Source organism: Scyliorhinus torazame, chromosome 16 (genome assembly GCF_047496885.1).
Source record: "Scyliorhinus torazame isolate Kashiwa2021f chromosome 16, sScyTor2.1, whole genome shotgun sequence".
Classification (NCBI taxonomy): domain Eukaryota; kingdom Metazoa; phylum Chordata; class Chondrichthyes; order Carcharhiniformes; family Scyliorhinidae; genus Scyliorhinus; species Scyliorhinus torazame.
This window is the reverse complement of record NC_092722.1, coordinates 21,032,396-21,045,119: the sequence shown is the minus strand read 5'-3', so window position 1 is coordinate 21,045,119 and position 12,724 is coordinate 21,032,396. Positions and strand designations below refer to the sequence as shown.

Genomic DNA, 12,724 nt, shown 5'->3' with positions numbered 1-12,724 from the left:
TCGTCCTATCCCCATAATCTCACAAATTGATCATGGCCAATCCACCTAACCTGCATGTCTTTGGACTGTACGAGGAAACCGGAGCACCCAGAGGAAACCCACGCAGACACGGCGAGAACGTGCAAACTCCACAGTCACCCAAGGCCAGAATCGAACCCGGGTCCCTGGCAGCAGTGCTAACCACTGTGTCATCTATCTCACTTACCTCAGCTACTCCATGGGGAAAAAAAACGGTGACATTTTCCGGTTCTGCTGACGTCAATGGCCTGAATTTCTCGCCCATCAGGCGCGCAAACTCGACAGGCCCGGAAGATGGCGAGCAATGCGCTCCTCATCGCAATCAGCCCCGGAGAGTGATTTCATGCTGGCCAATTAACAGCTGGCCAGTGTGAAGCACACACTTTGAAAGGCTGGGCGGTGCTGGGGAGGGCGGGAAGAGGGCGGGAGCCAAGCCGCGTGGCGGTGTAGGCGGCTGTTTCTAACAAGTACCCTGAATGCTGACTGCTGTCTCAGGAAGCTGCACAATTGTTCCAATGACATTTTCACCAAAAGAATGCAGCAAACTCTCTCGCTCTGCAAAATCAAGCAACTGGCAGCGCAGCACATAACAGCTCAACCCTCAAACATTTTCTTGTCGGTTTTTTATCCCAAACATTTTAACCCGTCCTGGATTAGGAATGGTGAAAGTCATAAATGCCGCCAGCCTTATTGGCCCATGCAGCAGGGCTAACCCACTGCGCCACTGTGCTGCCCTGATGTCTTTTCACACGGTTTCATGCAAGTTCAGTTTGGGCGCGCACCCGCTCAAGCTCTGTAAAATTCTGGCTCATGGATCTTTCGACGGTTTGCCACATTTTGTGGCCCTACCCCCTGCCACGGTGGGGCTTTAAAATCCCGTCCCATTGGGTGTGATGAAACAGGGTGGCCGCAGGTTAATCAGTCAAGACCACTTTGACTGAACCTCCTGTTTCTGTGCTGTGAACACCATGTAAATAAAATCACTGTTCTTGTAAGCCACCTCAAGCTTGGGTTTGGAAACCGGCCTTCATAGAATCATAGAATCATAGAATTTACAGTGCAGAAGGAGGCCATTCGGCCCATCGAGTCTGCACCGGCTCTTGGAAAGAGCACCCTACCCAAGGTCTACACCTCCACCCTATCCCCATAACCCAGTAACCCCACCCAACACTAAGGGCAATTTTGGACACTTTGGGCAATTTAACATGGCCAATCCACCTAACCCGCACATCTTTGGACTGTGGGAGGAAACCGGAGCACCCGGAGGAAACCCACGCACACACGGGGAGGATGTGCAGACTCCGCACAGACAGTGACCCAAGCCGGAATCGAACCTGAGACCCTGGAGCTGTGAAGCATGTGTGCTATCCACAATGCTACCGTGCTGCTCAAAGAGACCTGTCGGGGGGGCAGCACAGTGGCGCAGTGGGTTAGCCCTGCGGCCTCACGGCCCTGAGGTCCCAGGTTCAATCCCAGCTCTGGATCACTGTCCGCGTGGAGTTTGCACATTCTCCCCGTGTTTGCGTGGATTTCGTCCCCACAACCCAAAGATGTGCAGGGTAGGTGGATTGGCCACGCTAAGTTGCCCTTTAATTGGAAACAAATTGGGTACTCTAAATTTATTTTTAAAAAGAGATCTGTCGGATCACCCTATCAGCAGGGACCTACCGTTTGCCTCAAGGATATTGAAAAAAAGAGCAGCACAGTGGCGCAGTGGTTAGGCCAGCTGCCGCACAGCGCCGAGGTCCCAGGTTCGCTCCCGGCTCTGGGTCATGTCCGTGTGAAGTTTACACATTCTCCCCGTGGCTGCGTGGGTTTTGTCTGCCCACCACCGGATCTCACGTTCCCAGATGTCTTTATGCCTTATCCGAAAACCTCGCTCCATGAGGCCACCAATCTGGCTGCATCCCCGCCTGCAAGGCGCCATCATCCCCACCTCCACCTCTCAGGCGGTCAACAAGAATCCGACACCAGCCCCAACGACTGGACTTATAAATAGTTCCTTTGTATATTTATTGTTATGTTTATGCACACTAGACACCTTACATGTACATATGCATTCACTCACCAATTGCTGTAAATACTTACTTCTGTAAATATGTCGTATATGCTCTTAAACAACCGACAGTTTTTGTAAAAAATGGGGGATGTCATAATATGCACCCTTGCACATCATGAGGTAAAAGCAGGCAATGACAGACACCCAGGTGAGCCAATCAACATACAGAACAGAACCAATCACCAGACAGAACACCAGAGGGGGGCTTCCAACTATAAAACACACGAGGCATCAGCACTCTGCCTCTTTCCACTGGTGACAACTGTAGTGACAGTCAGTGTGTACAAATCATTCATCACCTTCTACACGTGGATCAGAGCTAGCCTGGTCTAGATAGTTAGAGTTAGTTTACTTAGAGTAGTAGAGAGTCAACCCCCAGGCAGCTGTGTGCTTTGTTACAGAAGTTCAATAAATCTTATTGAACCAACGCCTACGTTTGGTGTATGCTTTATCGTTTATCTGCATCGTGTTGCAGTCCGTGTTCCCCCAGGGTGAATAACACGACAGGTTTTGCCCCACAACCCAAAGGTATGCAGGGTAGGTGGATTGGCCACGCTAAATTGCCCCTTAATTGGGTACTCTAAATTTTTTTTAAAGGATATTGTAAAAGGGTTCATTTTAAGAAACTCTGGGAATTTTAAAATCAGCTGAGGCATGGTGAGCAACTGGACCCTACAGACTATGAAGGTCCCAGGTTCACTGTCTCACCTGTGCTAAGTTAACTGATCCCAGCCCAGTGGGTGATGGGGAAGTACAATTAACTCTCGGGCCTCAGGACCAAGAGCTAGAGAGGTGAACATCATCCAGGATCTTTCTCATAATCACTACCCGATCACACTTCCCCACCACCACTGGAAAGTGTGTGTATGTATATAAGCGGTGACATGATCATGCCTGTTCGTTATGCCTTCTCCTCCTCTCCCTGCTCCTGGCTCATGAGCCTGTCAGCATTCATCTTCTTGATTCATGAATGATGAATGGATGAAGGGTGGGAGCACGGAAAGGGGCTAATTTAACATACCCTAGAATGAGTGGTTGCTTCCAGGAGAGGTGGTGGGAATGTTCGAGGACATGTCACCCCCCTCTCTATCATCTACAAAGCTCAAGTGTGGAATACGAGAGAACACTCACCATTTGCCAGGCTGAGTACAACAGCATGCACTGATATCGCGCTTTTAACACTGCAAAACATTCTATGGTGCTTACAAGAGCATTACCAATAAATACATTTTTACACAGAAAGATGTATCAGGACAGATGACCAAAATCTTGATCAAGGAGGTTGGTGAAAAGATCTTCAAGGAGAGAGAGGCAGAGGGGTTCGGGGAAGGAGTTCCAGGGAATAGGGTCAAGGTGACTGAAAGAACAGTTGCCGAACAGTTGCCAATAGTGAAGCAATTCAAATCGGGGATGGGTAAGAGATAAAAATATGAAGAGAGCAGAAATTATAGAGTTGTAGGGCTGGAGGAGGTGAGGGAGGGGCAAGTCCATGAAGGAATTACTTGATTGGCACCCCGCCCCTTCCACAACTGGCCAGTCTATGTTGTCTAAAGAATGCACCGCAGTAACTTAATGAGTCTAATACAACTGTACCTCCTGCTCCTGTGGTCTCTACCACCAGCAAGAATAAGAGCAGCATCATCATGGAAACACCATCTGCACCAAACCACACACCATCTGGCTTGAGCATGTACTGTCCTGAAATCCTCCTGCCTGACACCATGGTGGGAGTTCCCATTGGCACATGGATTGCAGCATTTCGAGAAGGCTCGCCAGTACCATCTTAGAGCAACGAGTTCTGAGCAATAAATTCTCACCACGCCAGCAATGCTCTCAGCCCAAGAACAAGAAGTAAATAAAGCAAAAGCTCCAATTATTGTCAGTAAAATAAAACATCTGTTCCAGTGTCACATATCATTGTTCGTTAATTTGTTGTGTCATTATGTTTCTGAGCTCAACTGTCACAGACAAATGTTCAGTGGAGGAAAGGTGGTCAGCAAAGTGAGATGACAGTTGACGTAAAATGGCACACCGAACTCTAATGGGGCTCTGGGTAACCTTGAGTTATATTCCTTGGCAAAGAGGTTGAGAAATGTTCTGATAATTTAAGAGGTTGAAAATTATTAACAGGATAGAAAGTGAATGACTGTTAATTTGGAAATCCAGAATAAGAGGGACAAAATCTTACTACTTGAACTGAACCAGTCAAAAGCAAAGCTAGGAAAAAAACCTAAGGGTTGAGACAATGTCCAATGCACTGCCTCAAAAACACTTGATGTAGAATTAATTGACATGCTTAAAAAGGAGATTGATATTTATTTATCTGAAGAGCAAATTTGCCACTCCCTAACACGGCAATCTCTTCCATCCCTAAAATTCATTAAGATAATAATAATAATCTTTATTATTGTCACGAGTGGGTTTACATTAACAGTGCAATGAAGTTACTGTGAAAAGCCCCTAGTTGCCACGCTCCGGCACCTGTTCGGGTACACGGAGGGAGAATTCAGAATGTCCAATTCATCTAACAAGGACGTCTTTCGGGACCAGTGGGAGGAAACCGGAGCACCCGGAGGAAACCCACACAGACACAGGGAGAACGTGCAGACTCCGCACAGACAGTGACCCAAGCCGGGAATCGAACCTGGGACCCTGGATCTGTGAAGCTAATCACTGTGTTACCAGACCGCCCACAGCTGGTCAATCCTCGATTTCAGAACCTCATGAATTCCCTCCGTTCTCGTGGTCTACCTTGACCAAAATGTGTTTGGGGTTCCTGCCTGATATCCTATCAAATGTTGGGGGTCTGGTTCGGGATCGTAATACAGTGCACACTCGATGGGCTGAATGGCTCCTTCTGCACTGTAATGATTCCATAATTCTGTGCTATGAAAGCAAGTAGGATTTTAAAAAATTTAGAGTACCCAATTCATTTTTTTCCAATTAAAGGGCAATTTAGTGTGGCCAATCCACCTACCCTACACATCTTTGGGTTGTGGGGGGCGAAACCCACGCAGACACGGGGAGAATGTGCAAACTCCACACGGACAGTGACCCAGAGCTGGGATCGAACCTGGGACCTCGGCGCCGTGAGGCAGCAGTGCTAACCACTGTGCCACCATGCTGCCCCAGAAAGTTGTTGTTGTAAGCATTTTCAGTGATTTGGAAATTTGGGTGGGGAGTAAGGTTTGTCGCTAAATGTCAGATCAGGCTCGCTAGGCCACATGGCCTGGTCTTGCTTTTGTTTCCTGTTCCTACAACAGAGATATCAGCAATCAGTATGAACGCACCAATTGACTCTTCATATTTTTCCAGGGTCCCAGTTGTACCCAGGTGCGGAGAAGGATTCCATTCCTGCTCTGGCCAATCAAAGAGCAGAAAGTGGTTCTGCTGCGTTTTGGAATATTGCACTTGCAGGGCCTCCAGCCTCCTATCGCCCTTTCATGATTCTTGACGAACTGGAAAAGGTAAGAACTTCAAAACGAACATGCTTCTCAGCTCGCCATGCGAGACCAAAGCAAAATAATGCAGATGCTGCAAATCTGAAATAAAAATAGGACGTAGTGCAAATGCTCAGCAGGTCTGGCCGCATCTGTAGAGAGGGAAACGGGGTTTTAAATCAAATATGACTTCTTCAGAACTGGAAAAGAATTCGAAGAGTCATGTTTGGTTTGAAACGTTGTGATGAACGGTTACTGTATTACTGTACCCTTATCATCGTGTAAGGTGATGTCCCCTTTAAGACCGGGCTTGGAACCCTGGGGGACTCCGCCCACCTGGGAGTTGTATATAAGGGGCCACCTTGAGGGCGGCACCCAGTAAGCACCCGTCTCAGCACCAGGCTAGTTCTTAGCTTATTAAAGCCTTCTTTACCGTTTTACTCTCTAGCGTCGTTATTGAGGGTACAACAAACGTTAATTGTTTCTCTCTTCATACAAGGTGTCTTTTAAAATACACGCAACGGCCCAACCTTTTCGATTCTGATCCATTATGTTGTTTGGTGAGGTTGTCTCACTTAGAGCAAATATGGAATTACGGGCTGGTGCCAAAGGGACCACTCTTACAGGAGCATGTCCAGGAAAGGCGGAGGGAATTTCACACACATATGCGTGCAAACACATTTCCAAAATGATTCCCTACTCCCTGAACCAATACCACCCTCGGTCTGCAGGGCTGGTGGGATATTTCAGCCCACCTGCATTTGTATATAGCTTCAGACCAGCCCTTTGCCAACGTACCAAAGTGGAGCAGATAGGGAGCTTCCCTCCCTCCCGTTAATCTTCACTGGCTGACTGGGTGAGACTTAACTGAATTTAGGAGGATTGATATTTATTCAATTTTGTATTTTCAAAATTCTCTTTGCAAACCACTGTGCAGATTCTGCCATGTCCACAGGCTGGTATTTCCTGGCAGTGCCCCTTGGCACAACAACTCACTCCCTGATCTCTTTATCCTTTGGGAAAATGTCTCCAGAGCACAGCTAACTCACAATAGGACATTCCCAGGAGCAGGCAACGTGGTCCAATGGGATATATACCAGAAAAGCAGGCAGTTTTCCAATCCTGTGGTCCTGACGATTGCTAAGACTAACTACCCCTGTTGGTCGTGAAATTTCTCAGGGGAGCACTGTGGCGCAGTGGTTAGCACTGCTGCTTCACGGCGCCGAGGTCCCAGGTTCGATCCCGGCTCTGGGTCACTGTCCGTGTGGAGTTTGCACATTCTCCCCGTGTTTGCGTGGGTTTTGCCCCCCCCAAACCAAAGGTGTGGAGGGTAGGTGGATTGGCACGCTAAATTGCCCCTTAATTGGAAAAAAAAATGAATTGGGTACACTAAATTTATTTTAAAAACAGTATTGAAATTTCTCACTTGATGGGGTTGCTCAGTGCAGTGATGAAATAAAGAATTGAAAGACCTGCATTTATATAGCCCCTTTCATGACCTCTGACAATTTACAGCCAATGAAATGCTCTTTGAAGTGCAGTCACTGTTATAATGTAAGGAAATCAGCACTCAATTTGTACACAGCAAGCTCTCACAAACAGCAATGTGATGATGACCAGCTATTCTGCCATATTCCCAGTGGTGTTGGTGAGAGATAAGTATTGGCTCCCCTGCTCTTCTTAAAAATAGTGCCATGGAGTCTGTCGTGTCACCAGACTGATTCCAGGGATGGCGGGACCGTTATATGAGGAGAGATTGACTAGGTTGGGATTGTTCTCACTGGAGTTCAGAATAATGAGCGGGGGGATCTCATAGAGACATATAAAATTCTAACAGGACTAGACAGGGTAGATGCAGGGAAGATGTTACCAATGATGGGTGTGTCCAGAACCAGGGGTCACAGTCTGAGGATTCAGGGTAAATCATTTCAGACAGAGATAAGGAGACATTTCTTCACATAAAGGGTGGTGAGCCTTGGAATTCATTACCACAGGAAGTAGTTGATGCAAAAACTTTGAATATATTAAAGAGGCGGTTAGATATAGCACGTGGGGAGAATGGGATCAGGAGCTATGGGGAGAAAACAGGATTAGGCTATTGAGTTGGATGATCAGCCATGATCGTGATGAATGGCAGAGCAGCCTCGAAGGGCTAAAAGGCCTCCTCCTATCTTCTATGTATCTATGTATGTCCAGCCGATAGGGAACACAAAGCTTTTATTTAAATGTCTCATACAAAAGATGGCGGCCGGGATTCTCCGAGCCCGCGCCAGGTCAGAGAATCGCCGGGGCGGGGAGGTGCGAATCCCGCCATGCCGTTCCAACGACGGGCCGCCAATTCTCCAGCGACCGGAGAATCGGCGGCAATCGCGCCGGCGCGGTTGCGGCGGCGCTGGTCGAGAGCCGCTGAGAGCAGCCCCCGCGGTGATTCTGCGCGCTCAACGGGCCGAGTGCCCGCCGAGTCCTGCCGGCGTCGTTTGCGTTTGGTCCTACCCGGCGGGACCTCCGCATTCTGGTTGCGGGGGCCGCCCTGATGGGGGGGGCCGACTCCAGGGGGGGCCTCCACGGTGGCCAGGCCCACGATCGGGGACAACCGATCGGCGGGCACTCTAATTCCGGGGGGGTCTATGTTCCCCCGCGCTGGGCCCCTGTAGGGCTCCGCCATGCTGCCGGTGGGACGGCGCGGAGACGGCCATGGCGCGCATGCGCGGACCCACGCCAGCCGTGGTGGGCCGGATTTTGGCGCCGGACCAGCGCACATCACTCAGGCACTGTTCTGGCCCCCGAGGGCAGGGAGAATAACTGGGCCTGGAGGCCCGGTGACGCCAGCATCGCTTGCACCGGTTTTGATGCCGGCGTCGACGCTTGGCCAGGATTTTGGAGAATCCCGGCCGGCACCTCCGACACTGCAGTGCTCCCTAAAGAGTCAGCCTAGATTTTGGTACACAAGGCTCTGGAAGAGGACTCCACAATCTTCAGACTGAAAGGCTGGAGTTCTGCTCACTAAGGTATGAGTGAGTTCACCCTGACAGAACCCAAACCTCATGTGCCAGATCAAAAACGTTCGGAAGGTAAGCTGAAAGGCTGAGATGAGACAACTGGGGCGTCATTCTCCGACCCCCCGCCTGGTTGGGGAATCGCCGGGGGCTGCCGTGAATCCCGCCCCCGCCGGTTGCCGAAGTCTCCGGTACCGGATATTCGGCGGGGGCGGGAATCGCGCCGGTTGGCGGGCCCCCCCGCTCGATTCTCCGGCCCGAATGGGCCGAAGTCCCGCCGATAAATTGCCTGTCCCGCCGGCGTGGATTAAACCACCTTTTGAACGGCAGGACAAGGCGGCGTGGGCGGGCTCCGGGGTCCTGGGGGGGGGGCGCGGGGCGATCTGGCCCCGGGGGATGCCCCCACGGTGGCCTGGCCCGCGATCGGGGCCCACCGATCCGCGGGCAGGCCTGTGCCGTGGGGGCACTCTTTCCCTTCCGCCTCCTCCACGGTCTCCACCATGGCGGAGGCGGAAGAGACTCCCTCCACTGCGCATGCGTGGGAAACTGTCAGCAGCCGCTGACGCTCCCGCGCATGCGCCGCCCGGGGATGTCATTTCCGCGCCAGCTGGCGGGGCAACAAAGGCCGTTTCCGCCACCTGGCGGGGCAGAAATTCCTCCGGCGTCGGCCTAGCCCCTCAATGTTGGGGCTCGGCCCCCAAAGATGTGGAGCATTCCGCACCTTTGGGGCGGCGCGATGCCCGTCTGATTGGCGCTGTTTTGGGCGCAAGTCGGCGGACATCGCGCCGTTTCGGGAGAATTTCGCCCCTGGAGTACGAGGAGACTGGTGTTGGATATAAAAACCAGCACAGGCTACTTGGCCCGAATGGCCTTTTTATGCTATGTAATGTAATCGTTTTCAGGGTGCTAGGAAAGGACTCCTGTGGAATGATATAGTATGGGAAGTTGAGAGATTGGGGACTGCAGCATTTGCACTGAGAAATTTGCCATCAGCAAAAATGCACATATCGCATCATAACGTGTATTGGATTAAATGAACCAACCAAACAGACTAGCTGGTCCATCAAGCTGTCTCATCCAAGGCAGCACGGTGGCACAGTGGGCTAACACTGCAGCCTCATGGCACCGAGGTCCCAGGTTCGATTCTGGCTCAGGGTCACTGTCCGTGCGGAGTTTGCCCATTCTCCCTGTGTCTCCGTGGACCTCACCCCCACAACCCAAAGATGTGCAGGGTGGGTGGATTGGCCACGCTAAGTTGCCCCTTAAAAAAAAAAAGAATCTCTATTTTGAAGACTTGGCTGCAAATTGACTTTCACTGGTGACGCATGCCAGAGGTTGATAACCCTCTGGGAAAAGAAGAACGCGTTGGCGTCTAACCGATTTCAGAACCTAAATTGATTCCTCCTCCCCACACCCCAGCACCTGCTCCCCCCTCTTATCTAGCGCAAGAAATCTATCTTGGTGGACAGAATTGAAACCCTCAGACATATGCACAGGGAAAGATACATACAAACTATTGTGTACCAGGTATGAGTAGCAGGGAAGTAACCATGCATTTCTCCTGGTGTTTTACAGTGAATTCTGTCACTCTGCTAGGGGAGAGGGAGGTGGTGGTTTGGCAAGACATGGGGATTGACATGGGGCCCTGTGAGTAGATTGAGGCCACAGAAAGTGGGGAGAGTTTGGGTGGTGGGCTGCACAGTTCATGCTGTTACAGCAGCCCATATACTCCTCATTTAAACCAGCACATGTTCCACAGGTGTTTGAAGGGAGTGGTGGAGCTGAGACTGGGATTTGCATCTTTTTGCCACAGGGGATAGAAGTTTAAGCTAGAAAAGGTAGAGGGCAGCAGGTTGGCGCAGTGGTTAGCACTGCAGTCTCACGTTGCCGAGGTCCCCGGTTCGATCCCGGCTCTGGGTCACTGTCCGTGTGGAGTTTGCACATTCTCCCCGTGTTTGTGTGGGTTTCGCCCCCACAACCCAAAGATGTGCAGGGTCAGTGGATTGGCCACGCTAAATTGCCCCTTAATTGGAAAAATGAATTGGGAACACTAAATGTATCATGCATGATACTGTAACCTATGACCTATGACCTGGAAGTGGTGATACGAGCTGCTTCCAGGTACTGTACTGTAACCCCAGTGGGCTCCGCCCTCACCGGGGCCATATATAGACTGGCCGCCTGTAGGCGGCATTCATCTGTACAACCGACTCTGGCTAGGCAAGTTCATGACTAATAAAGCCTAATGTTCACTCGCTCTCTCTGCCTCTCGGTGAATTGAAGGTATATCAATTTATTAGTCATAGACAGCACTATGGAAGCCGCTCTAAAGTCAGACAGGCTCAAACTCGACGCCCGCGCGTCCAAAGCCAAGGAGATATTCGAACATTGGCTTTGATGCTTCGAGGCCTACCTCGACCCCAACACGATGCCTCCCACGGAGACCCTCAAGCTGCGACTCCTCCACGCTCGGGTGAGCCATCGAATCTCAGTAATGATCGAGAAAGCGGCCACATACGAGGCGGCGGTCGCAACCTTCAAGGCACACTTCGTGAAGCCGTAAATGAGGTGTTCGCCAGACACCTCCTCACTACTCGCCGTCAACGCGCCGGAGAATCACTCGACGAGTATCTGGAAACCCTGACTCTACTCGCGAGGAACTGCAGCTATCGAGATGTGACGGTGGAGGAACACATGAACTCACAGATCCGGGAGTCTGGGAGAGGTGGTGGTCTGCTCGAACTACATCAGGCAGCACCTGCTGGAAAACGGGACCTCCGACCTTCGGGACACGGTAAAGCTACCTCACTAGAGGTGGCCTACCAGAACCTCAGTGCGTTCCCCGCGGGCCCGGCGAACCCCTCGTGGTCACCCTCGTCGTGGCCCCCGTCGGACCCGACTACATCGCAGGCCTGCGCCGCGCGTCTGCCAGCCCAGCCCGGAGAACCGCAATGCTACTTCTGCGGCCAGGGCCAACACCCTCGGCAGCGTTGCCCAGCCCGCACAGCAATATGCAGCGACTGTGGGGAAAAGGGGCACTTCGCTAGAGTCTGGCTGGGCCGACCTAAGGCTCAGAAATCGAAAACGCACCAGGCCCAACCCATGGACTCGCAGCCCCACAGACCCCGCAATGTGGCTGCGTGCCTGCCCGGAACACCCCCGTCAGATGCGTCATCAGCATCGTGCGACTCGTGGGGGCCGCCATCTTGGCCGCCGGCCCCGGCACCAGCCAACCCATGCGACCGATGGGGGCGGCCAACTTGGTCGCCATCTTCGACCCAGCCCGGCACGTGCACCTCATGGGGGCCGCCATCTTGTGATTCCACCAACCACTCAGGCTACCTGCAGCTGGGCGCAGTCACTCTCGACCAGTCGCAGCCGAAACAGCTGAAGAACTCCATGATGGTCGTCCAAGTCGACGGGCACGACACCCCCTTTCTTTTCGACTCCGAGAGCACGGAGAGCTTTTTCCACCCCGACACGGTAAGGCGTTGCTCCCGTCACACCTACGCAGCCTCCCAAACAATCTCCCTTGCCTCCGGGTCCCATTCCGTTCAGATCCGCGGGTACTGTATCGCCAATCTCGCGATGCAGGGCGCAGAGTATGCTTGATTTAAGCTGTACGTCCTCCCCCACCTCTGCGCCCCCCTACTGCTCGGATTGGACTTTCAATGTAATCATCGAAGCCTGACCTTACAGTTCGGCGGATCCTTGCCCCCCCTCACGGTGTGCAGCCTCGCGACCCTCAAGGTCTCCCGCCCTTCACTCTTTGCGAACCTCACTCCTGACTGTAAGCCCATTGCCACCAGGAGCAGGCAGTACAGTTCGCTAGACATGATGTTTATCAAGTCGGAGGTCCAGCGACTGTTGAGTGAAGGGATTATCGAGGCCAGCAACAGCCCCTGGACAGCGCAGGTGGTGGTCGTCCGGATGGTTGTGGACTACAGCCAGACAATTAACCGGTTCACGCAACTGGAGGCGTACTCCCTCCCCCGCATAGTGGAGATGATCAACCAGACCGCGCAGTACCGTGTGTTCTCAACGGTCGATCTGAAGTCGGCCTACCACCAGCTCCCAATCCGCCCGGAAGAGCGCCACTACACTGCCTTTGAAGCAGCCGGCTGACTCTTCCACTTCCTCAGAGTCCCCTTCGGCGTCACTAACGGGGCCTCGGTCTTTCAGAGAACGATGGACCGAATGGTGGACCAGTA

The 12,724-nt window shown here is 52.0% G+C and overlaps 1 protein-coding gene across 2 annotated transcripts in view; it reads left to right on the top strand.

Annotated features, from left to right (window-relative positions):
* The window catches only part of LOC140392622 (MORN repeat-containing protein 1-like), a 347,348-nt gene that overhangs the window by 268,594 nt on the left and 66,030 nt on the right, over positions 1-12,724 (top strand). For both annotated transcript variants that reach the window (XM_072478054.1, XM_072478053.1), the window contains exon 12: positions 5,393-5,544. In XM_072478054.1, coding sequence (XP_072334155.1) covers positions 5,393-5,544 — 152 coding nt within the window. The remainder of the gene's footprint in view (positions 1-5,392; positions 5,545-12,724) is intronic.